At 44.8% G+C, this 19,591-nt stretch overlaps 1 protein-coding gene across 1 annotated transcript in view; it reads right to left on the minus strand.

Annotated features, from left to right (window-relative positions):
* RYR3 (ryanodine receptor 3) overlaps window positions 1-19,591 on the minus strand; it is a 372,120-nt gene that overhangs the window by 116,080 nt on the left and 236,449 nt on the right. Inside the window, exons 45-47 of the mRNA XM_036247201.1 lie at window positions 7,195-7,375; window positions 5,691-5,799; window positions 2,236-2,356 (exon numbers count right to left, since the gene is read on the minus strand). Of these exons, the coding sequence (XP_036103094.1) occupies window positions 2,236-2,356; window positions 5,691-5,799; window positions 7,195-7,375 (411 nt within the window). The remainder of the gene's footprint in view (window positions 1-2,235; window positions 2,357-5,690; window positions 5,800-7,194; window positions 7,376-19,591) is intronic.

Raw genomic sequence — 19,591 nt, forward strand, 5'->3', positions numbered from 1 at the left:
CCAACTGCAGATGAAAAATATTGTCCTTGACCCATGGTTGGTTGAATCCGTGGATATAAAACCCATGGATACAGAGGACCAACTATATATTTATTTAAAAAACTACATGTATTAGTAGATCTGGGCAGTTCAAACATGTCTTGTTCAAGGGTCAACTGTATATACAGAATTTCTTATCCAAATACTAGCATACCAAATTCAACAGCACATTAAAAGAATCATGCACTATGATCAAAGGGGATTCATCCCTAGAATGCAAGGATAATTTAATATATACAACCAATAAATGTGATATATCACATTAATAGAAAGACAAAAATCATATGATCATTTAAACAGTTCTAAAAAAGCATTTGACAAAATTCAACATCTTTTCATGATACAAACTCTCAACAAATTGGGTATAGAAGAAACATACTTCAACATAATAAGGGCCATATACACAAATCCACAACTAATATTCTTTAAAATTTTTTTCCCTTTTTTGATTTTAGAGAGAGAGGAAGTGAGAGGGAGAGAGAGATAGAAACATCGAGGAGATAGAACACTGGCTGCCTCCTGCATGCCCTTCACTGGGGATTGGGCCCACAACCTGGGCATGTGTCCTGACCGGGAATTGAATAGATGACCTCTTGGTGCATGGGTCAATGCTCAACCACTGAACCACACCGGCCAGACCCACAACTAATATTCTTAATGTTGAACGATCATCTCATACTTATTACAACAGCTATTATAAAAAAGACAAGGGTAACAGGTGCTGGCGAGGATGTGGAGAAAAGGGAACCCTTGTGCACTCTTGGTGGGAATGTAAATTAGTGCAGCCACCATGGAAAATGATATGGAGGTTCCTGTAAAAATTAAACATAGAACTACCATATGATCTCACTGCTGGGTACATATTAAAGAAAATAAAATTATTATCTTGAAGAGATATCTGCAACCATTATAGCATTATTTACAATAGCCAAGACATGAAAATAGTCTAAGTATTCACTGATGGACAAATGTATAAAGAAAGTGTGATACACACACACACACACACACACACACACACACAAACACACACACAGTGGAATACTGAGCCATAAAAAAGAAGGAGATCCTGCCACTTGCTATAGTACGGATGGACATTGAGGGCATCATGCTGTGACATGCGTCACACAGAGAAAGACAAGTACTGTGTGATCTCACATATGTGAACTCTAAAACATTGAACTTATAGCAGCAGAGAGCAGACTGATAGTTACCAAGGATTGGGGTCGGTGTGGGAAAAGGGGAGATGTTGGTTGAAGAGTTAAAAACGTCCAGTTATAAGATGAGTAGGTTTGGGGGATCTAATGAGCAGCACGGTGACTCCAGTTAATACCGTGTTGTATACCTGACGTTGCTATGAGAGTAGAACTTAAATGGCGTCACCATAAGAACAACAAAAGATAATTATGTGAGGTGAAGGACATGTTAATTAACCTTATTGTGTTAAACATTTTGCAATACATGTGTATCAAACATCACATTGTATACCTTCAACTTACATAATGTTCTATATCAATCATAGCTCAATAAAGCTGGAAAACAGGTGACACATTCCATAGCATTTCCCAAACTTACTTGACTCCAAACCCCTTGCACACCAATCAATATCTTCTACGAAAGTGCTCCACAGAACACCAGTTTGGGAAACACCAGCAGTCGAGTCAGGCTGTGTTTTCCAGCCCTCCGCCTGTCTGGGCGGAACTGGCTGGGTGGCAGGTGGAGTGAGGCGGAGACGCTGGCTGAAAGCTTCCGGGACAGTATACATTTTGCAAAGTCAACATTGATTGTTGCCATGTTGCAAGTAGCACTGGGGGAAATCTGCTCATGCTCCATGGCCATGAGTGACAGCACTGTGGCAGGCAGGAGCCTGTGTCAGGCCCTGCTGTGGCCGCCGTGACAGAGGCAGGAGGGCCATTTCCATCAGCCTCCTGTCAGAGGGCTTGAGTGTTTGGAGGACTGTGAGGCTGGACTGCCCGTATCTGTAGGACGTAGGGTACAGGAGTCTCTGGCACTGGGGAGCAGAGGTGAGAGCAGCTGGCTGGAGCGGGGAGAACTCATCACCAGAAAAAGAGCAGGACCCAGTGCTGCCTGCCCTGCAGGGGGGAGCGCGGCAGGACCGTGGTGGGTGACACAGTCCGGACCCTGAGCGGGCAGCCCCTGGGGGCTTGGCAGCACTCAGCACTCGGCTGCGTCTCTTACCTTTGTTCAGGGAGGGCAGCTTCAAGGGGATGCTGATGATCCCAACCAAGTCCTCGGTGGGGACGAGGGAGCGTAGGATTGACCTGATCCGGATGGCTTCCCCCTTTCCTGTCTGGATAAGCTGTAATGCAGGGTTGGAGAACAAGACTCAGGCAGTTCCCACAGCCCAGTCCCACCCCACCTCCAAAGCTCTAACAGTGAAATTGTTTTCTTTAAGGGCTGGATGCACTTCTAAATTTCCCTAATTGCCACAGACACTTGTGACCACAGGGAAAGAGAGGAGCTTTCTCTTGATTTTCTAGAAGTGGTGCTACTGAGGGAATACCTGGCCAAGGGGTCACTTGGCTCCTTTGCTGTTACCACTTGTGGTATCAAGTCTCACAGCAGACTTGGGCCCTGCTGTGGTTCTCAGTGTGCCTGCCACACGGCGAGCGCCCCGTGCTCATGACAGAAGTGTTGACCATGTGGCCACAATTCCAGACTCTGGAATGCTGCCAAATGTAGGAAGACTTAGGAATTTTAGTTTCCTAAAGGGATGATTAATGCTGGGACTGGAGGTAGGCAAGGAGGGTGTAGAGAACGTCCTAGAGACATTGAGAATCCCAGTGGGTTTATTCTGGGATGGATGACAGGATCCATACAGCCACGAATGGGCCAGCCAGCGTGTTCAGGGGCCCAACCTCCAGCACACAGGGGCACCAAGTGCACTCTGGGCAGAGACCTGAACTGCCACGAGCTCAGGAGCTAACTGGCCCCAGGCCAGCTGCAGGGCATGCTGGGATATGACGCTCGGAGGCCCCAGGGAAAGCAGCCTGGCTGCCACCTCTCATTCCAGTGGGTAGAGGGACAGCTGCCAGTGATGATGGCATCTCCCCCCCACCACCACCACTCACAGAGCAGGGTCCAGGGCAGGGGATCTGTGAGGGTGTGTGTGTGTGTGTGTGTGTGTGTGTGTGTGGTGTCAAACTAGAGGGGCAGGAAGGAAGGAACTCCTTCCCAGGTGGGGCTCTGATGGCTTAGCCATCCCATGCTGCTGTCCTCCTGAGAATAAGCAAACTGTGTACTTTGCTTTCTGAAGTGAGCAGGGAACTGACACCCCCACCCTGAAGACCGTGGAACCCCCTAGTATTTCCCTGGCTCCCTTTCAAGTTTCCTTTGTTTGTTTAAGGCACAGAAATAAAAAAGATGAGCCCAGCCTTGGCCAGTTTGGCTCAGCGGTTAGAGCATCAGCCCTCAGACTAACGAGTCACAGGTACAATTGCTGGTCAAACGCACCTGGGTTGCAGGTTCAATGCCTGGCCCTGGTCAGGGTTGTACAGGAGGCAACCAATCGATGTGTCACTTTCACATCAATGTTTCTCTCTCTCTCTCTCTCTCTCTCTCTCTCTCTCTCTCTCTCTCTCTCTCTCTCCCCCTTTCTTCACTCCTTCCACTCTATCTGAGAATCAATGGAAAAAATATCCTCTGGTGAGGATTAAAAACAACAAAAAAAGATAAGCCCATGTGAGTAAGGATGGTTTATCATAGTAGTAACTAGAATTCTAAGGATTCTGATCAGCCTCCCTTATCAAGATTTAGATTGTCTTCTAACTACAGTACTTTCTATCTAGATTCTTCCATGTTGGAATAGTTTCCCTGAACACGTGTTGATGGATTTGCAAGCAGGCTAGACTGGGTATTAGGAGAGACCCATGGCATCCTGGGAGAAAGGGACGAGCGGAAGCTTTAATGCAGTGTCCTACACTACAGGCCATGACCAATTAGGGATTGTAAAATCAAGTTGGTGGGTTATGACCAGCACTAAAGACCATGAAATGATTACTATAGAATTGAAAAAAACCAGAGTGCAATATCTGTGGTAAGGATACATTTTATTTCTGGAATGCATGTATACTAGGTGGCAATGGAAATGACATCTCTTAGTGTGGTCAAAACAAACGGCTGTGGTCAAAAAGTTTGAAAGCCACTACCTTAATGGCTTCTGTCCGTCATGAGCATTAAAAGTATAACACACCCACTTGGCAGTGACCAAACACACAATCCCATCAGTACCAGATCCAACTGTTTACATGAACCTGCTCTTCACTGTGTGTGCTTTCGGGAGCTGCGTGGAGCCCAGCGGAGAGAGGCAGGCGCAGGCGCAGGCGCAGGCGCAGGCCCTGGCTGAGCGCAGCGAGCAGTTCTGTCAAAGAATTACCACGTTTGGTGTTTTTTTTGCAATTTAAAAGGCTATCTTTTCTGTTGTCATATAAAAAGCAGTTATTTCCTCTCTCACTTATGATGTGAGACCTTATATAAAAAATAAGGTCACTTTCTCTCAGCCCCCAGCAGAGGTTAAAAAAAGGGGGGGGGGAGATCACAACTTTTAAGGTACAAACTGAACGCCTGAGAAGACATCCCATAAAAATAGAATCATCCTTTTTGGCACATCTGTAAAGCTTACCTCTGGGAAATAAACACGAAACATGGGAAGAGACGGCTTTCAAGAAAAAAAATGTTCCATGTGAAGTAGACTGATAGCTACAGTCATGAGTCAAGTTGGAAAATAGAAACAGAGTCATAGATACAGAGACTAGACTGATGGTTGCCAGAGGGGAGGGGGTTGGGGCTGGGTGAAAAAGGTGAAGTGATTAAGTACAGAGGGGTAGTTACAAAATAGTCATGGGATGTCAAGTACAGCATAGGGAATGTAGTCAGTAATATTGAAATAACTATGTACAGTGCCAGGTGGGTACTTGGGATATTGGGGGGGACCACCTTCTAAAGTATATGATAGTCTAACCACCATGCTGTACATCTGAAACTAACACAAAATAATATTGAATGTAAACTGTAATTTAAAAAGAAAAAAAGAAAATCATAAAATATGGATCAAGTTGATAACATTTTGACTAAACTGAGGCATATGGCATATAATTTTGGGTGGTAGGGGGCCCTCTGAAACAGGATATGGGGAGGACACACCCAGCTAGTGCCACAGAGAAATCACACAACACAGAGATTTGCCCAGGAGTCATTCCTTAGTCTCACTTTGAACACATCATGAGAAGGCGGGGTTCTTTGGAAAAGACAACAATGGGGAAAATAGAAGGCAGCAGGAAAGGAGGAAGACCAAATAGAAGACGGGCTGACTCCATAAAAGAAGCCAGAGGCATGAGTCTGCAGGGGCTGAGCAGGGCTGTAGAGAGCAGGACATTGTAGACAGCACTCTTGCACAGGGTCACCAGGAGTCGGAGCTGACTCTAGCGTATACACTCGTAACATACACACATTCCTTAGAAAGCTGCAGAATCAGGTACCAGAGACGGAAACTACTTTTCACATTAGCTAAAAGGAACAGAAAGAAAGGCATGTCTGCAAATGCTCGAGACAGAAGAAGAGATTACATTCAGGAAACCTACTTTGCTCTCGAACCAAGCCCCTCAAAGTTGCTCTCTCAGAACTCAGTTACTTACGTGCATTTCAGGCGCACAGCGGCCCAGGAGATCTATAAGAGCTGAGTAAAATGACATAATTGCATTGCCCATGTGCACGATCTCTTCTTCATTCTCACTGTCTTCTGCACTGCTGAGAAAGACCAACACAGGGGGTGTGAGGAAGCCTGACAGGTACGGCCATGTTAGCAGACACGAGCTGCTCCATCTGGAAATACTCTGCTCGTCCTGGGCGTCATGTGTCCTTTCCCCTGGACACCTTTTCTCCCTCCAGCAGTCAACCAGGTGGTTTCAGTCACTACGTTCAAAGGACCCAAACACTTGTCCATGACATTCCTAGCGTCCCTGACGTCAGCTGATCACGTAGAACAGACACACTCATGGAGAGGCACCATGGTCCCCAGAGTTCCTACCAGCCACTCACTCCCCTTTCCTTCCTGACTAGACATGGAAAGCTCATTGGACAAGGAGTCAGGGGCTCCATCCACGTTCTCGCTCTGTTGTTAACAAGCTATATAACCCTGGGCCTCAAGTTTTTCTCATGTTCCACAAGGATGTTGGAACAGCTTATGCTTTAGTTTCTTTCTAGTTCTACTAGGTCACCTGCCAGAACAAATGACCAAAAAAAAAAAAAAAAAAAAGATCCAACCAGCTGGAGAGTTATTTCTGCCGAGTTCTGCCCATTCTCTAGATTCTGGGGTCTAACCTAGAGGCTGTGATTGAGGAAAGGGAAGTGGTCATAAGACATAATGAAAGGAAAGTCACAAGGCAATCCGCCGGCACACCAACCATTTCCTCAGCCTTCAAAGACCAAGATTAGTGATGCTGTGATTTTTCACACTCTGCAGTTCTCTTTGTATCTAAGGAATCCAATCAAAATACTTTCTGAAGAGGAAGTGTTAAAAGGGAGGTATGAGCCCTGGCCAGTTTGGCTCAGCAGTTAGAGCATTGGCCTGCGGTCTGGAGAGACCTGGGTTCGGTTCCCGCTAAGGGCACGTGCCTCGGTTGCAGTTTGTCCCTGGCCCCGGTTGGGTCGTGTGGGTGGCAGCCACTCGATGTGTCCCTTTCATGTCGATGTTTCTCTCTCTCCCTCCCACTCTATCTGAACAAAATAGTAATAAAAAAAAGTGAGGTATGAGATGAGACACGAAGGTTTTAAGCACTGAAGGGGACAGTCTGGAGTTAGACAATGACCGTAACCTTGTCGGTCCAGGCCTTTTAGCCTCTGCACAGCCTCCCGCTGTGGTCGCTCGAAGAGATGGCCAGATCCTGGATTTGGCAGTCGGTCTCAGTGGAGTAAGAAAAATGGAAGTGGGCGAAGGTGGTCTTGATGGCCGGGCTTCCTGGGAGGGTCAAGACAGCAACGTGCTTGACAAAGGGATTTAAAATGTTTGCACAACCATCAAGAAGCTGTGCTTTCTCTCCCAGGGGCACGTTATTGACACGTCTTTAATGATTCATGTATTGATGCTATTTGGGAGCTCACCAACTGTATCTGTCCCAGAAGGCAATTCGATTCACTTACACTTCTCTCTTGTAGCCCTGAGAGGGGAGGTCGAGGGCCGGGTTCTCAGAGATCTTGATGGCGCCCTGCATGGCAGCCAGAAGTCCATTCCCCCCTTCGCCCCGCAGGGCGGGGCCGAAGCACTCTGGGCGTCGGATGAGCAGCTTGACCACGACGCTGGCGTTTTCTTCCACACTTTCACCTAAGGAAGAGAGGCATTATTTCCTTCTCACTGGAAAGGACAAACCCAGAAGTTATTTCTGACTGACGAGGCTGGGAGAACGGTATTGGACGGAGCTTGCCACTCACTCCGAAGATCAGGAGGTAACACTGCTGGAAAGAAAGGTGAGCTTTGATACACTAGGTCAGCACCTGTTTAGATGAAGTATTAGATGAACCGGTACAGAACAGAATCCTACTTTTAAGTTCAGGATTTTGTGCTCTTCCGATTATTTCACTATCTTTAGGTCCTCAGAGGGCAAGAAATACACTACGGAGCCTGCCACCAATTACTGATTAATTCACAGGTGACTTAGATAATAAAAGAACTTTAAATATGTTTTTATTGATTTTTTATTTTAAGAGAAAGAGGAAGGGAGGAGGAGAGAAACATTGATGAGAGAGAGAAATGTTGATCAGCTGCCTCCTGCATGTCCCCTACTGTGGATCGATCCTGACTGGGAATCAAACCAGTGACCTCTTGGAGCATGGAACGATTCTCAACCAACTAAACCACACGGCCAGGGCTAAAAGAACTGTATCTATTTGCTGACTCCATGAGGGACACACCTGAAAGGTATTTTTTTCCTTCTTTGAGCAGAGATAAAAGGTAACCAAAGCTGATGTGCCTCAATTAACCTGCGGAGAAGTGACATCTCAGTTCCTGAGCTGTAGTCTGACAGCCTGACACCTACCCCAGAACCACCAGGTTTGTGTGGATGGAGCCCAGAGCAGTCCCGAAATCGTTTCTTCACGATATGAATCTACTTGGTAAGGTTGCCTCGGTTGTACTTGAAATAGCTCTGTGGGAAGCTAAAGGTCGGAGAAGTATGTTCTGCTGGTAGTTTGCTTTGGAAGAACATAATCCACCAAGACAGGGTCTCATTTCCTGAAGATGTGATTAAGCAGTGGGACTGTCACCTGTAGAGAGGGACATCCAATGCCCATCAGAGCCAATGTGTAGAGTCAAGAGCAGTTTAACATCTGTTCGAGCAACTTCATAAAACACTTTCTGCCTCAGATAAAAATCTGAATTTGTGTCTGAAAATTTATCTCCTGGCTGAAACTCAAAGATAAGACTTTCTGATCCTGTATACTGGATGAAGCCTGAAGAAAAACTCTTACAAAATCCTAAGATATTTCTTGGAGAATTGAGCTCTATAATCGAGGTTGCACCTGGAAATGCTGTTGTATAGAATGTTTATTCTTTTTTTTTTATTTTTTTATCCTCACCCGAGGATATTTTTCCATTTTTTGTACAGATAGAGTGGGAGGGAGAGAGAGGAAGGGAGAGAGCGAGAGAAACATCGACATGAAGGGACACATTGAGTGGCTGCCACCCGCACGACCAACCAGGGCCGGGGACAAACTGCAACCGAAGTACGTGCCCTTAGCGGGAACCGAACCCGGGTCTCTCCGTACCGCAGGCCGACGCTCTAACCGCTGAACCAAACCGGCCAGGGCAGAATGTTTATTCTTGCATAAAAATTATCTCAAATCTTAGCAGGCTAAACCAACAGCATTCATTTCTTACAGTTTCTGTAGGTCAGGAATACTGGAGCGACTAAGCGAGGTGGTGCTGGCTTGAGACCTCCTGTGAGACTGCAGCCAAGACGCTGGCTGGCTGGATGTGGAGGATCAGCTTCCCCGCACTCTCACATATGGTTGTTGGCAGGAGGCCTCAGTTCCTCACCATGTGTACTGCTCCACAGGGCTGCTTGAGTGTTCTCATGGCACAGCAGCTGGATCTCCACAGAGCAAATGATCCAAAAGAGGTAGTAAGGCAGAAGCCACTATGCCTCCTACAGCTTTGTCATATATATCATCAGTTCTGCCATTAGAAGTCATTCTCTGTGTCTAGTTCACACTCAACAGGAGAAGAATCAGGTCCCATCTTTTGGAGGGAGGGGCACAGAAACATTTATATGCACATTTTAAAAGCATCAGAGAAGTTTAAGTTCTGTTTAATAAACTTTTTAACGAATCTACTTAGAAGTATTGTGAGTAGAGCATTAGAATGGGAACCCGGAAAACCTGTCTTTTCAGTCCAGCTTTTTAGCAAATCACTGAGAATATGCACACTGCACACTCTCACTGGGTCTCATTTGCTCTGTTGAGATACCCAGGCCTCTTCTAGTTTTAGAGTGAGTCTATTAATCTAACCCGTATGCAGAGATTTCTCCCGTCATGCCCAGAGGTTCAGGGGGGTGGAGCTTGCTGTCCAAATGTGTGAAATTAACTTGTGCTCATCTCCCATACCAACTCATACATGAACACATTTGATGCGTCTCACAGCCCAAAACAACACAAAAACTTTTAAAACAAACAAACAAACAGAAAAGGTTCCATTCCCAGTCAGGGTGCATGCTTTGGTCGTGGGTTCGATTCCTGGTAGGAGGCGTGCAGGAGGCAGAAGATTGATGCTTTGCTCTCACATTGATGTTTCTCTCTCTCTCCCTCTCCCTTCTCCTCTCTCTAAAAACCAATAAAAATTTTAATAAATCAAAGACTGTCAATATATACCTCTTTAAGTTTTAGAACTATAACTTGATTCAGAACAATTTTCATTAAGCTGATTTTATACAGTCCCTCAGTATACATTTACTGCGTTAAAGTTCAATCCTTGAAGAGGAGGCTCAATTTTTTTGTAAAGAAGTTTTTCTTCAAGCATAATATAAAAAAATTGTTTGTACTAAACCCGAATCCATGAAAACGCTCAAGAGATGCTAAAAGGGTAAAATAATCACAATAATGCTCCGGTGAAAAGAACCAATAAAGGAGAAACCAAGGAGAGATCGATTGGCCTTGTGCAAGTTGTAGAAAAGCTCAGGTGATGCTGAGTCCTAAGGCCATGCTTTCCCATTCGTTGAAACTAACATCTATATCTGACAGAGTTTCATCACAGGAGGGACAGGGAAAGAAAAGAGCCCCAAGACACTGAACATGTTTGAAAGCAAATATTCTTAGTCATAGGTAAACTCATAGTTCACTACCTTCCAATGTTTTTGGCCCCCAAACTTATCAAGTAGCACATACAACTACCCTCCCAGTGGTCATTTTTCATTTTAATAATGAAGCTAAAACTGAAATTTTCTTTTTTTTTTAATCCTTACCCGAGGATATTTTTCTATTTTTTGTACAGATAGAATGGGAGGGAGAGAGAGGAAAGGAGAGAGAGTGAGAAACATCGACGTGAAGGGACACATCGAATGGCTGCCACCCGCACGACCAACCAGGGCCGGGGACAAACTGCAACCGAAGTACGTGCCCTTAGTGGGAACCGAACCCGGGTCTCTCCAGACCGCAGGCCGACGCTCTAACCGCTGAGCCAAACTGGCCAGGGCTAAAACTGAAATTTTCAGTTGTTAAAATTGGAGGGGAAAATCCCTGTTCATCAGCTTACTTAAACACTGTACTCTGATTCTTTTAGTTGTCCGGATGGAACACCTGTGGGTCAACCCGTCTTCAACAGCCTGCTGAATTCAGTTTAGCTCTCCGCACAGTCACCAGCATCACGGAGCTTCATGGGACACGGACCACACCATGCAACCGGATTTGAAAAACCAGACGAGGAGCTCAGTATGGGGTTTGCTATTGAAATTTATTTGCCACATTAGCCTCATTTGATGTGAATCTCAGGTTCAGATCTAAGCTGATTAGGCTGGCTCTACCAACCGACCCAGAAAGCCATTCCTTGGTGACTGAATTGTGGGGATGCAGAGAGCAGCCTGCAAGAGGAAGCAACTACAGTGCAACTGCAGCTACTCATTAGAGAGGGGACCATGGAGAAGAATTTCCAAAGGCTCCACAAAGTACGGAGCATGGCATGATTAGGGGAGAGAGAACATTCTCTTCTTAATTACCTGGAGCTCAGCAGGCTGGACCGCCAGCCAAAGCCACTGAAGGGAAGATGAATATTGACCCTGAGGGCACTTTCAAAGGAGAGAGAAATCTGAGGTAAATTAGTTTTGCCCAAGGGATTACAACAAGGCTTTTTGTTTGAGTTCCAAAATGAACAGAACTTCATAACAGTGTGGATGTTCGCAGTGAGTGTCATCAAAGGCTCTCAACACGGTCTTCACATTATGATGATAACTTTCTTTTCCACTTTCCTGAGAAGCTGGTGGAAATGGAATGACAGCCCATTTCACCCTGAAGCAACTGTTCTCCCCACAGGGACAGTAGACTCGCAGGGACGCAGTGACTGTGCCTTCAGCCCATGGCTTTCCTTACTCTGTGTTTTAAGGTCCTTCACCTGGGATATCCTTTCCCTTCTCATTCCCTTGACATAGACACCTGACCTGGGTAACCCCATTTCATCCTTCGAAACAAACTTCCACTTAGAAACCCCAGAGGACCCGGTTGTCTCAAACACCCTATCCTCTTCCTTGAAGTGTTGAACACAAGCATAATTAATTAATTGTTTGTATCTGTTTGCATTAGTTTTTCTTGCTAGATTGTATATTTAATAAATTCAGGCATTATGTCTGAATTCTCTACCTCCGTATGTTCGAGCATCTTGCTAACATCTGGCGCTATTTTTCAAATAAATGAATAGACTCCATTGAGACTCAAGATGGAAGCTTGGAATAATTGGATGGAAAGCTGAGGATGGCTGCATCATGGCATCACCAGAGCAATTAGTAGCCTCTGCTGACAAGAGCCTGATTTCTCAGAGTCCAGTTAGTCCTAAGGAAGTGAACATATCCTCAGTCAAGTCCTGGGGCAATGGGGGAGAGAGCACGGGGCTCAGCATGAACACGTCCAGGACACTCCCCTTTAATTCTTTTTCTTTTCCTTTATTAATTCTAGAGAGAGAGGAAGTGAGAGGGAGAGAGGCATAGAAATACTGATGAGAAAGAACATCAGTTGGCTGCCTCCTACATACCCCGTACTGGGGATCGGGCCCACAACCTGGGCATGTGTCCTGACCGGGAATCGAAAGGCAACCTCTTGGTGCATGGGTCAACGCTCAACCACTGAGCCACACTGGCTGGAATCCTTTAGTTAATTTAGAGACTCACAAGGCAGAGGTGATGGCCAGGACCCAATACCCCTTTTTGGTAAGTGCCAACTTTAATATGGTGGTAGAAAACTTGTATAAAAAAGTTAGTGAAAGTGGTTAAGACATAAAATCCCCTCCTCAGTGCCAGGGAAGGGAGCGGAAGCTGTGTCAATACATTCCTGGGATAGAACAGAGGAAACCAGGGGTTGTTTGCACACTGAGCTTTGCTACATGCCAGTCACTGATCCGGGAACAGGGGCAAGTAGTGAAGACAGTGAAGCCTCAGAATGAGACGAGTGGAACGGGGCACCCCAGCAGGTGCACAGACCTGCCGCAGGGCTTCCCATCCAACCTGCAGAAATGTGAGCAAACTATACACGCTTCACACTCTGTGTCAGTGAGATCGGAAGTGATCTGTTGTGCAGCAGAGGCTGACTGATACAGGGGGAGAGTAGAGGCAGGGAAACCAGCTCCTGTGCCACTGTGGTGGTCCTGGTGGAAGACAGTGACAGCCTGCAGCAGGACGTGGCCAGTGGAGATGGAGAGCTGTTGGTGGATTTCAGATATCTTTTAGACACTGAATCAACAGAATTCTTGATGGATTGAACATGGGGAAAAGGGAAAAGGTTGAATTAAGGATGCCTCCTAAGATTTGAGTTGAATATCTGCAAAGTTAGTTATACTAGTAAGAGAAATGGGGAATCTAGGAGAACAGGTTTGGGTAGATAATTATAAATTTAGCCATTCGATGTACAACACTTGACATGCTTGTTCAGCTGTCAAGTGGAAATATTAAGAAGGCCACTGGATGCACACGTCTGGGGCTCAGGAAAGAGGAAAACCGTGGAAACTATATTTGGGGGATGATCCCCATATATGTGGAATTTGGAGGGACTGAATGTAAAATCTTGCCAGTGGACTGGCACATTAACCCAAGAATTATGGAGACCAGTATTTAATCCCAGCACCATGCTACAATTTTGCCCATGTGTCTCGAATTTTGGATCCCTATGGGTTTTTCATGAAATATATGAAATAAAGCTTGGGCGATACTGAAACCTGGACTCAGAACTGAGGTGCGCTCCGATAGAGTGGAATCCACCTGTTCAACATGGGCATTCTCACCAGTTGCTGAAACTCAATTCATGATGAGCACCAGGCTCATAGTACTGCCATTTTGTGTGACTAGTGTTGATAAAGCAGTTTTTGCGCTGTTTTACTATTTCAGCTCAAATCCACAATTTTATTTAGGTGTCAGACCTCATTCTTAGCAATAAGACTGATGACCGATAAGGAATTCATATGTACATATGGGTTTTGGACGCCTGAGCCCACTGCCAAGCTGCTCAGCCAGGGGCCCGGCAGGGAGCTGTGGGGAAGAACTGAGTGATTTCCTGAGCATGAGAAGAACAGGGTGAGACATCCTCTCACCCAGGTGCAGATCTCCTGGTTTGGGTGCTTTGGACATTGGTTTGCCATTGGCTTCTTGGAGTCATTTATTCTCTCTTACTTGTGCTATTTTGACTTCTTATTTCTGGGCTTTCATGTTGTTGCACTTTGAGATTTTACACATGGAGTCACATTTTCTTGCCTTTGTCTCTATAGACTTTTACCTGACCCCAGTGACTGATTGATTTTCTCCACCTTGTCAGGCACAGAGATTCAAGGGGTCCAGTGGGAGGACAAAGGGGGTGGGGAGGACGAGAGTGCACATGACTTGCAACTGGGGAGAAGGTGTAACCACACCTGCCTTCTCTGGCCACCCTAGCCCGAAGTGTCTCCCGAGTGCAACAATGTTATTCATAATGGTCTCACACTATTATTTAAGTCTTATTCCACTGGTTAATTCTTTTGAAAGTCTGCTGAATCTTTCCAACGGTAAATTTGAGAACAAGAACAATACCTTACATTTTAATCCTAACCACCCCCAGTCTGCAGTACCAATCATACAGACAAATGGTTGTTATAGCCTTTCTGACCCCACAAACATGAATACATGAGCACAAATGAACCAGCTGATTCTTCTACGCATTTATACCAACTACGCCCTTCAAAGCTAATGCGCTACTTTGTACTCTGGATCCTAAAAGAAGTTGTCCGGCTTTATTGAGATACAGTTGATATATCCTAAAAGATTTATGTCTCCCAGCTCAAAGGCCCAGTAGGCTCTCCTCACACTACTCTGTTCAATTATGTCCATTTCTTTCTTCAAGATGTTATTCAGTACTTGCCGTCTCTCCCAGGCATCCCTAGATTCACTCTACCAGCTTCTGATGAGAACCATCACTGTTGGCATGCTGACAGTCATGTGTGCGTCACTACGTAGGTAGGAATGGTTGATAAGAGAACTTTTAGTAATTATTCCATATATGTTTCTGATAATTCAACTTAGGTTTGCTCTGTTTCCTGCTGTCATTTTAACTGACATCAAGGTCAAACTTCTAGAGCACGTCTCACAGATTCTCACATAATCTTCACACGTATATGATGGATGTGCAGATATGGCCACTGATGATAAATATGCCCGGAGAAATGCAGCACAGCAAGTGTTTTTGACAGCCAGGTTTTTAGCCTGGGGAAGATATCACGAAATACTCCAAGGACTCAAAGGAAGCACAGAAGAACTCCTCCCTTCTTCTTGTGGATTGGTAAGACATCTTTTACTTCTTGGAACCTACATCAGGAAGGGATTAATCAGACACCCAGACATATCTGTGTCTAGACTGATTATAGAATTTGTAACTGCCGAGTGAGTAGAACTTCATTACTGTCAGAGTTAAACACACCCCAAGGCTTCCGGCAAGCTGATAAAAATAAAGTAGAGAAAATTATATACTTTCAGAAGTTCTTTTAAAGACAAATCTTGTTTAAGAGGATTTAATGCAAACATTAAGACAGACTAGCAAAATAATGTTAGAAATAAATTTCCAATTTGGTTACTTTGACGGAGCAAGAGCTTTTGATTTGGCTTTTTAGTGTGTTTTAAAAAGCATTAGCACCAAACAGTAATTTAATAATGCCACAGTTTTTGGACAAGCTCAAAGGAAAAAATACTGTTTCTCCTTGTCCATTAGGGAGACAGTGCTACCAAGACAATATTGCGTCATGATGTGACTAATGTTTGGCCCCCGAGAGCCAAATTTCCTCAGTTCAAATCCTATGAGCTGTGTGATTCTGGGCAAGATGCTTTCTCTATAAAATAGGGAAGATAAATCTATTTCAATGGATTTTTGTATTAGGTAAGTTAAAACACTTAAAAGTAGTACTTTGAATGGTGCCTGGCATATGATTAATGCTCAGTAAGTGTAAGCTGTTATTACTACCACCATCCTCATGATTCACTATCACCACTCCATCATCACTCACAGTTACCTCAACAACCCACTACGACCATCTCCCACCCAGCTATGATATCCCACTATCGTTTATCACTACCCACAACCCACTATCACCACACCATCACTCACCACCACCTACCTCAATCACCGCAAAAAAGGTGCTATGACCACTATTCAACCATCATATTCCACCATCAGTATCTTCGCTAATCCCACCCACTATCACCGCCCCCTTATCAGTCACCATTGTCCACCATCACCACCTATCACCACCCATCATTACCCACCATCACCATCCACTACCCCCACACTCCTACTCTCACCATCATCAACCGCCATGACCACCCCCAACATCTACCATGATTACCCTTAACACCTTTATCTTTCACTGCTGAGCAGAGGCAACAAAAAGGCCAGGAGGTCCTTCCCAGTCACCTCTTGGACATAAAGTCTTGTAAAAGGCTTTGAGATCTCGAGGGCTATTTATTAGTCTTCCCATTTCAAATGCCCTAATACTCTTGTAAGAATTATGAACAACAATGACGACTACCATGACTGCAGGCTATGTTTCTGGCACTGGGCTAATCTAAGTTTATTCTTTCATTTAAGCCTTGCAACAACTGTGCGAGATATATACCATTATTATCTCTATTTTATATAGTGTGTATAAAAACTGGGACCAGGGAAGTTTTAATAACTTGCCTAAATTCACAAAGCTAGTAAGCAACAGAGCTATATTTGGCCGCAGGGCGCTCCCTTCTCCAGCTCCAGCTCCCCTGCGTCACCCTGCTGCCTGTGAGCCAATCATTCTCATTCCCCAGGTGTTCAGCAAGACTCGAGCTCTTCCTTTCTCCTCCTCCTCATCTCTCTCTTTTTCATGCTCTTCCCGGTGACAGTTCGCTCTCACTATTTCAACTACAGATGATCTGCATGCCTAGTCTGTCCCAGACTTTGATCGACTGATCTCTATCTTGCAATCCCAATTGGGGGAGCATCTCTATTGGGGGAGCCACACACTGCAAAATGAACATGGCCTGAAACGAATCAAGCTCGTTATTGGCCATCTCAAACCATTTTCTTCTTCTTACATCCTTATTTCTTCCTCCCTACCCATAAATTGCTAAGCTTCAATGTGATTTCTGTTTCTTTCCCTACACGTATCCAGGCCCAGCCGCCATAATCATCACTACCACCCACTTCTATAAATTCTGTCCCTGTAATTTATTTTAAATGGATACTCTACCTTCCATTCCTACCACCACCACCACTATAATTCAGAAACTTGTTATCCTAACCTGGGCACAGAAGTTCCCAGTGGTTCCCATCAGTCTCTCTTCAAAACATTCCAAGTCGGCACTTAGGTTTTCTCCAGTGTAGCTGCCTACCCACCTTTAACGTCATCATTTACTAGAGTCATCCATATATCTACCTATCCTCTACCGGGGCTGGGGAATCTTTTCTCTGCCAAGGGCCATTTGGATATTTATGTCATCATTCGCAGGCCATACACAATTATCAACTTAAAAAGTAGCCTGCTACATTTGGTCAGGCTAATTTGGTGAGGCGTGTGGTGTTAGCTGGTATTGATTTTGGGGGCCTTATATGGCCCGCGGGCTGGACGTTCCCCACCCCTGCTCGGCCGGCAGATCACTGCGTCTCCTGAGCACAGCTTTAGCCTTCCGGCCACCATTTGTGCTCTTCCCCAACAGGATCACCTCTCCTGCATCTCTGTGTCTGGAACTTTGATCCTTTACATCTCATCTCTGTCGTCACCTCCTCCATCAGGAGAGGAGCCCCTCATGGAGCCTGCCAGCTCTCTGTGTCTGCTTACTCCACGTGCTACAGTGTCCTCTGCCTACATGGACTCTCTTACTGGGCTGTAATTCTTTGAAAGCAGAAGCTAACATCCTTTGCTCAAACCAAATGTGGCTTTATATTACAGAGACACCATAAACCTGAAACCAAAGTGCATGTATCTTCCTACTGACTGACCACCTTGCTAGAGCTGGTTGCATTATGAAATGGCACTGTCCAGACTACGTTAAACGATCACAGAACAACCATTAGCAAAGGGACAGACTAAACATTTTTTGTTGTTGTTAATCCTCACCAGAGAATATTTTTCCATTAATTTTTAGATACAGTGGAAGGAGGGGTACAGAGAGAGGGAGAGGGAGAGGGAGAGGAAGAAAGAGAAACATTGATGTGTGAGAGACACATTGATTGGTTGCCTCCTACATGACCCCAAATGGGGCCGGGGATGGAACCTGCGACCCAGATATGTCCTCTTGACCAGGAATCAAACCCATAACCCTTCAGTCCACAGGTTGACACTCTAACCACTGAGCCAAACTGGCTACAGATAAACATTTTGGTCTAGAGATTACTTCAGTGTGGTCACATGTAACCAGTAGAGCAATCTAGATAGGAGTGTAGCCAGTGGATTCCTTTACCTTCTGTTTGTTTGTTTTTTTTAAATTTATTTTTGTTACAGATGTTTCTCCTTTTTTTCCCCATTGACACCCTCCTCTCCATCCCACAACCCCGTCCCCAGCTGTGTTGCCCGTGTCCATTAGTTATGCGTACCTGCATATAAGTTCCGTGGTTTATCTCTTTCCTCCCCTCAACCCCCTCTTCTGAGGGTTGTCAGTCTGTACCCTACTTCCACATCTCTGGGTCTACCCTGTGCTTCAGACTGTTATGTTCATTATATTCCACAAATAAGTGAGATCATGTGACATTTGTCTTTCTCTGCTTGGCTCGTTTCGCTTAGGATAATACTTTCCAGGTCCCTCCATGTCATCTCAAAGGACAAGAGATCTTTCTTTGTTACAGCTGCATAGTACTCCATTGTGTATATGTACCACAGCTTTTTAAAAATCTATTCCTGTACTGATGGACACTTGGGCTGTTTCCAGATCTTAGCTATTGTAAATAGTGCTGCTATGAGCGTGAAGGTACATATATTCTTTCTGATTGGTGTTTCAGGCTTCTTAGGTATATTCCTAGAAGTGGGATCACTGGATCAAATGGCAATTCAATTTTTAATTTTTTGAGGTAACACCATAGTGTTTTTTAGAGTGGCTGCACCAGTCTGCATGCCCACCAGCAGTGTACTAGAGTCCCCTCTTCTCCACACCCTCGCCAACACTTGTTGTTTGATGATTTTTTGATGGTGGCCATTCTGACAGGTGTGAGGTGATACCTCATTGTTGTTTTAATTTGCATCTCTCTGATGATTAGGGATGTTGAGCATTTCTTCATATGTCTCTTGGCCATTTGTATGTCCTGTTTGGAGAGGTGTCTCTTTAGGTCCTCTACCCATTTTTTAATTGGGTTCTTTGTCTTCCTTTTGTTGAGTTGTATGCGTACTCTATATATTTGGAAATTAACTCCTTATCTGATGTATCATAGGCAATTATGCTCTCCCATACAGAGGGTTGCCTTTACATTTTGATGGTTGTTTCTTTTGCTGTGCAGAAGCTTTTGAGTTTGATGTAGTCTTATGTGTTCATTTTTTCCTTTGTTTCTGTTGCCTTAGGTGATGTATCAGTGAAAATTCTGCTGCGTATGATGCCTGAAATTGTGTTGCCTACATTTTCTTCTAGGATTTTTATGGATTCACGGGTCACATTTAAGTCTTTTATCCATTTTGAGTTTATTCTTGTGTATGGTGTAAGTTGATGGTCTAGTTTCATTTTTTTGCATGTAGCTGTCCAATTTTCCCAACACCGTTTATTAAACAGGCTGTCTTTACTCCATTGTATGCTCTTGCCACCTTTGTCAAATATTAATTGAGCATAATGTCTTGGGTCCATTTCTGGGTTCTCTGTTCTGTTCCACTGGTCTCTATGCC

Source organism: Molossus molossus, unplaced genomic scaffold (assembly GCF_014108415.1).
Source record: "Molossus molossus isolate mMolMol1 unplaced genomic scaffold, mMolMol1.p scaffold_m16_p_1, whole genome shotgun sequence".
Classification (NCBI taxonomy): Eukaryota; Metazoa; Chordata; class Mammalia; order Chiroptera; family Molossidae; genus Molossus; species Molossus molossus.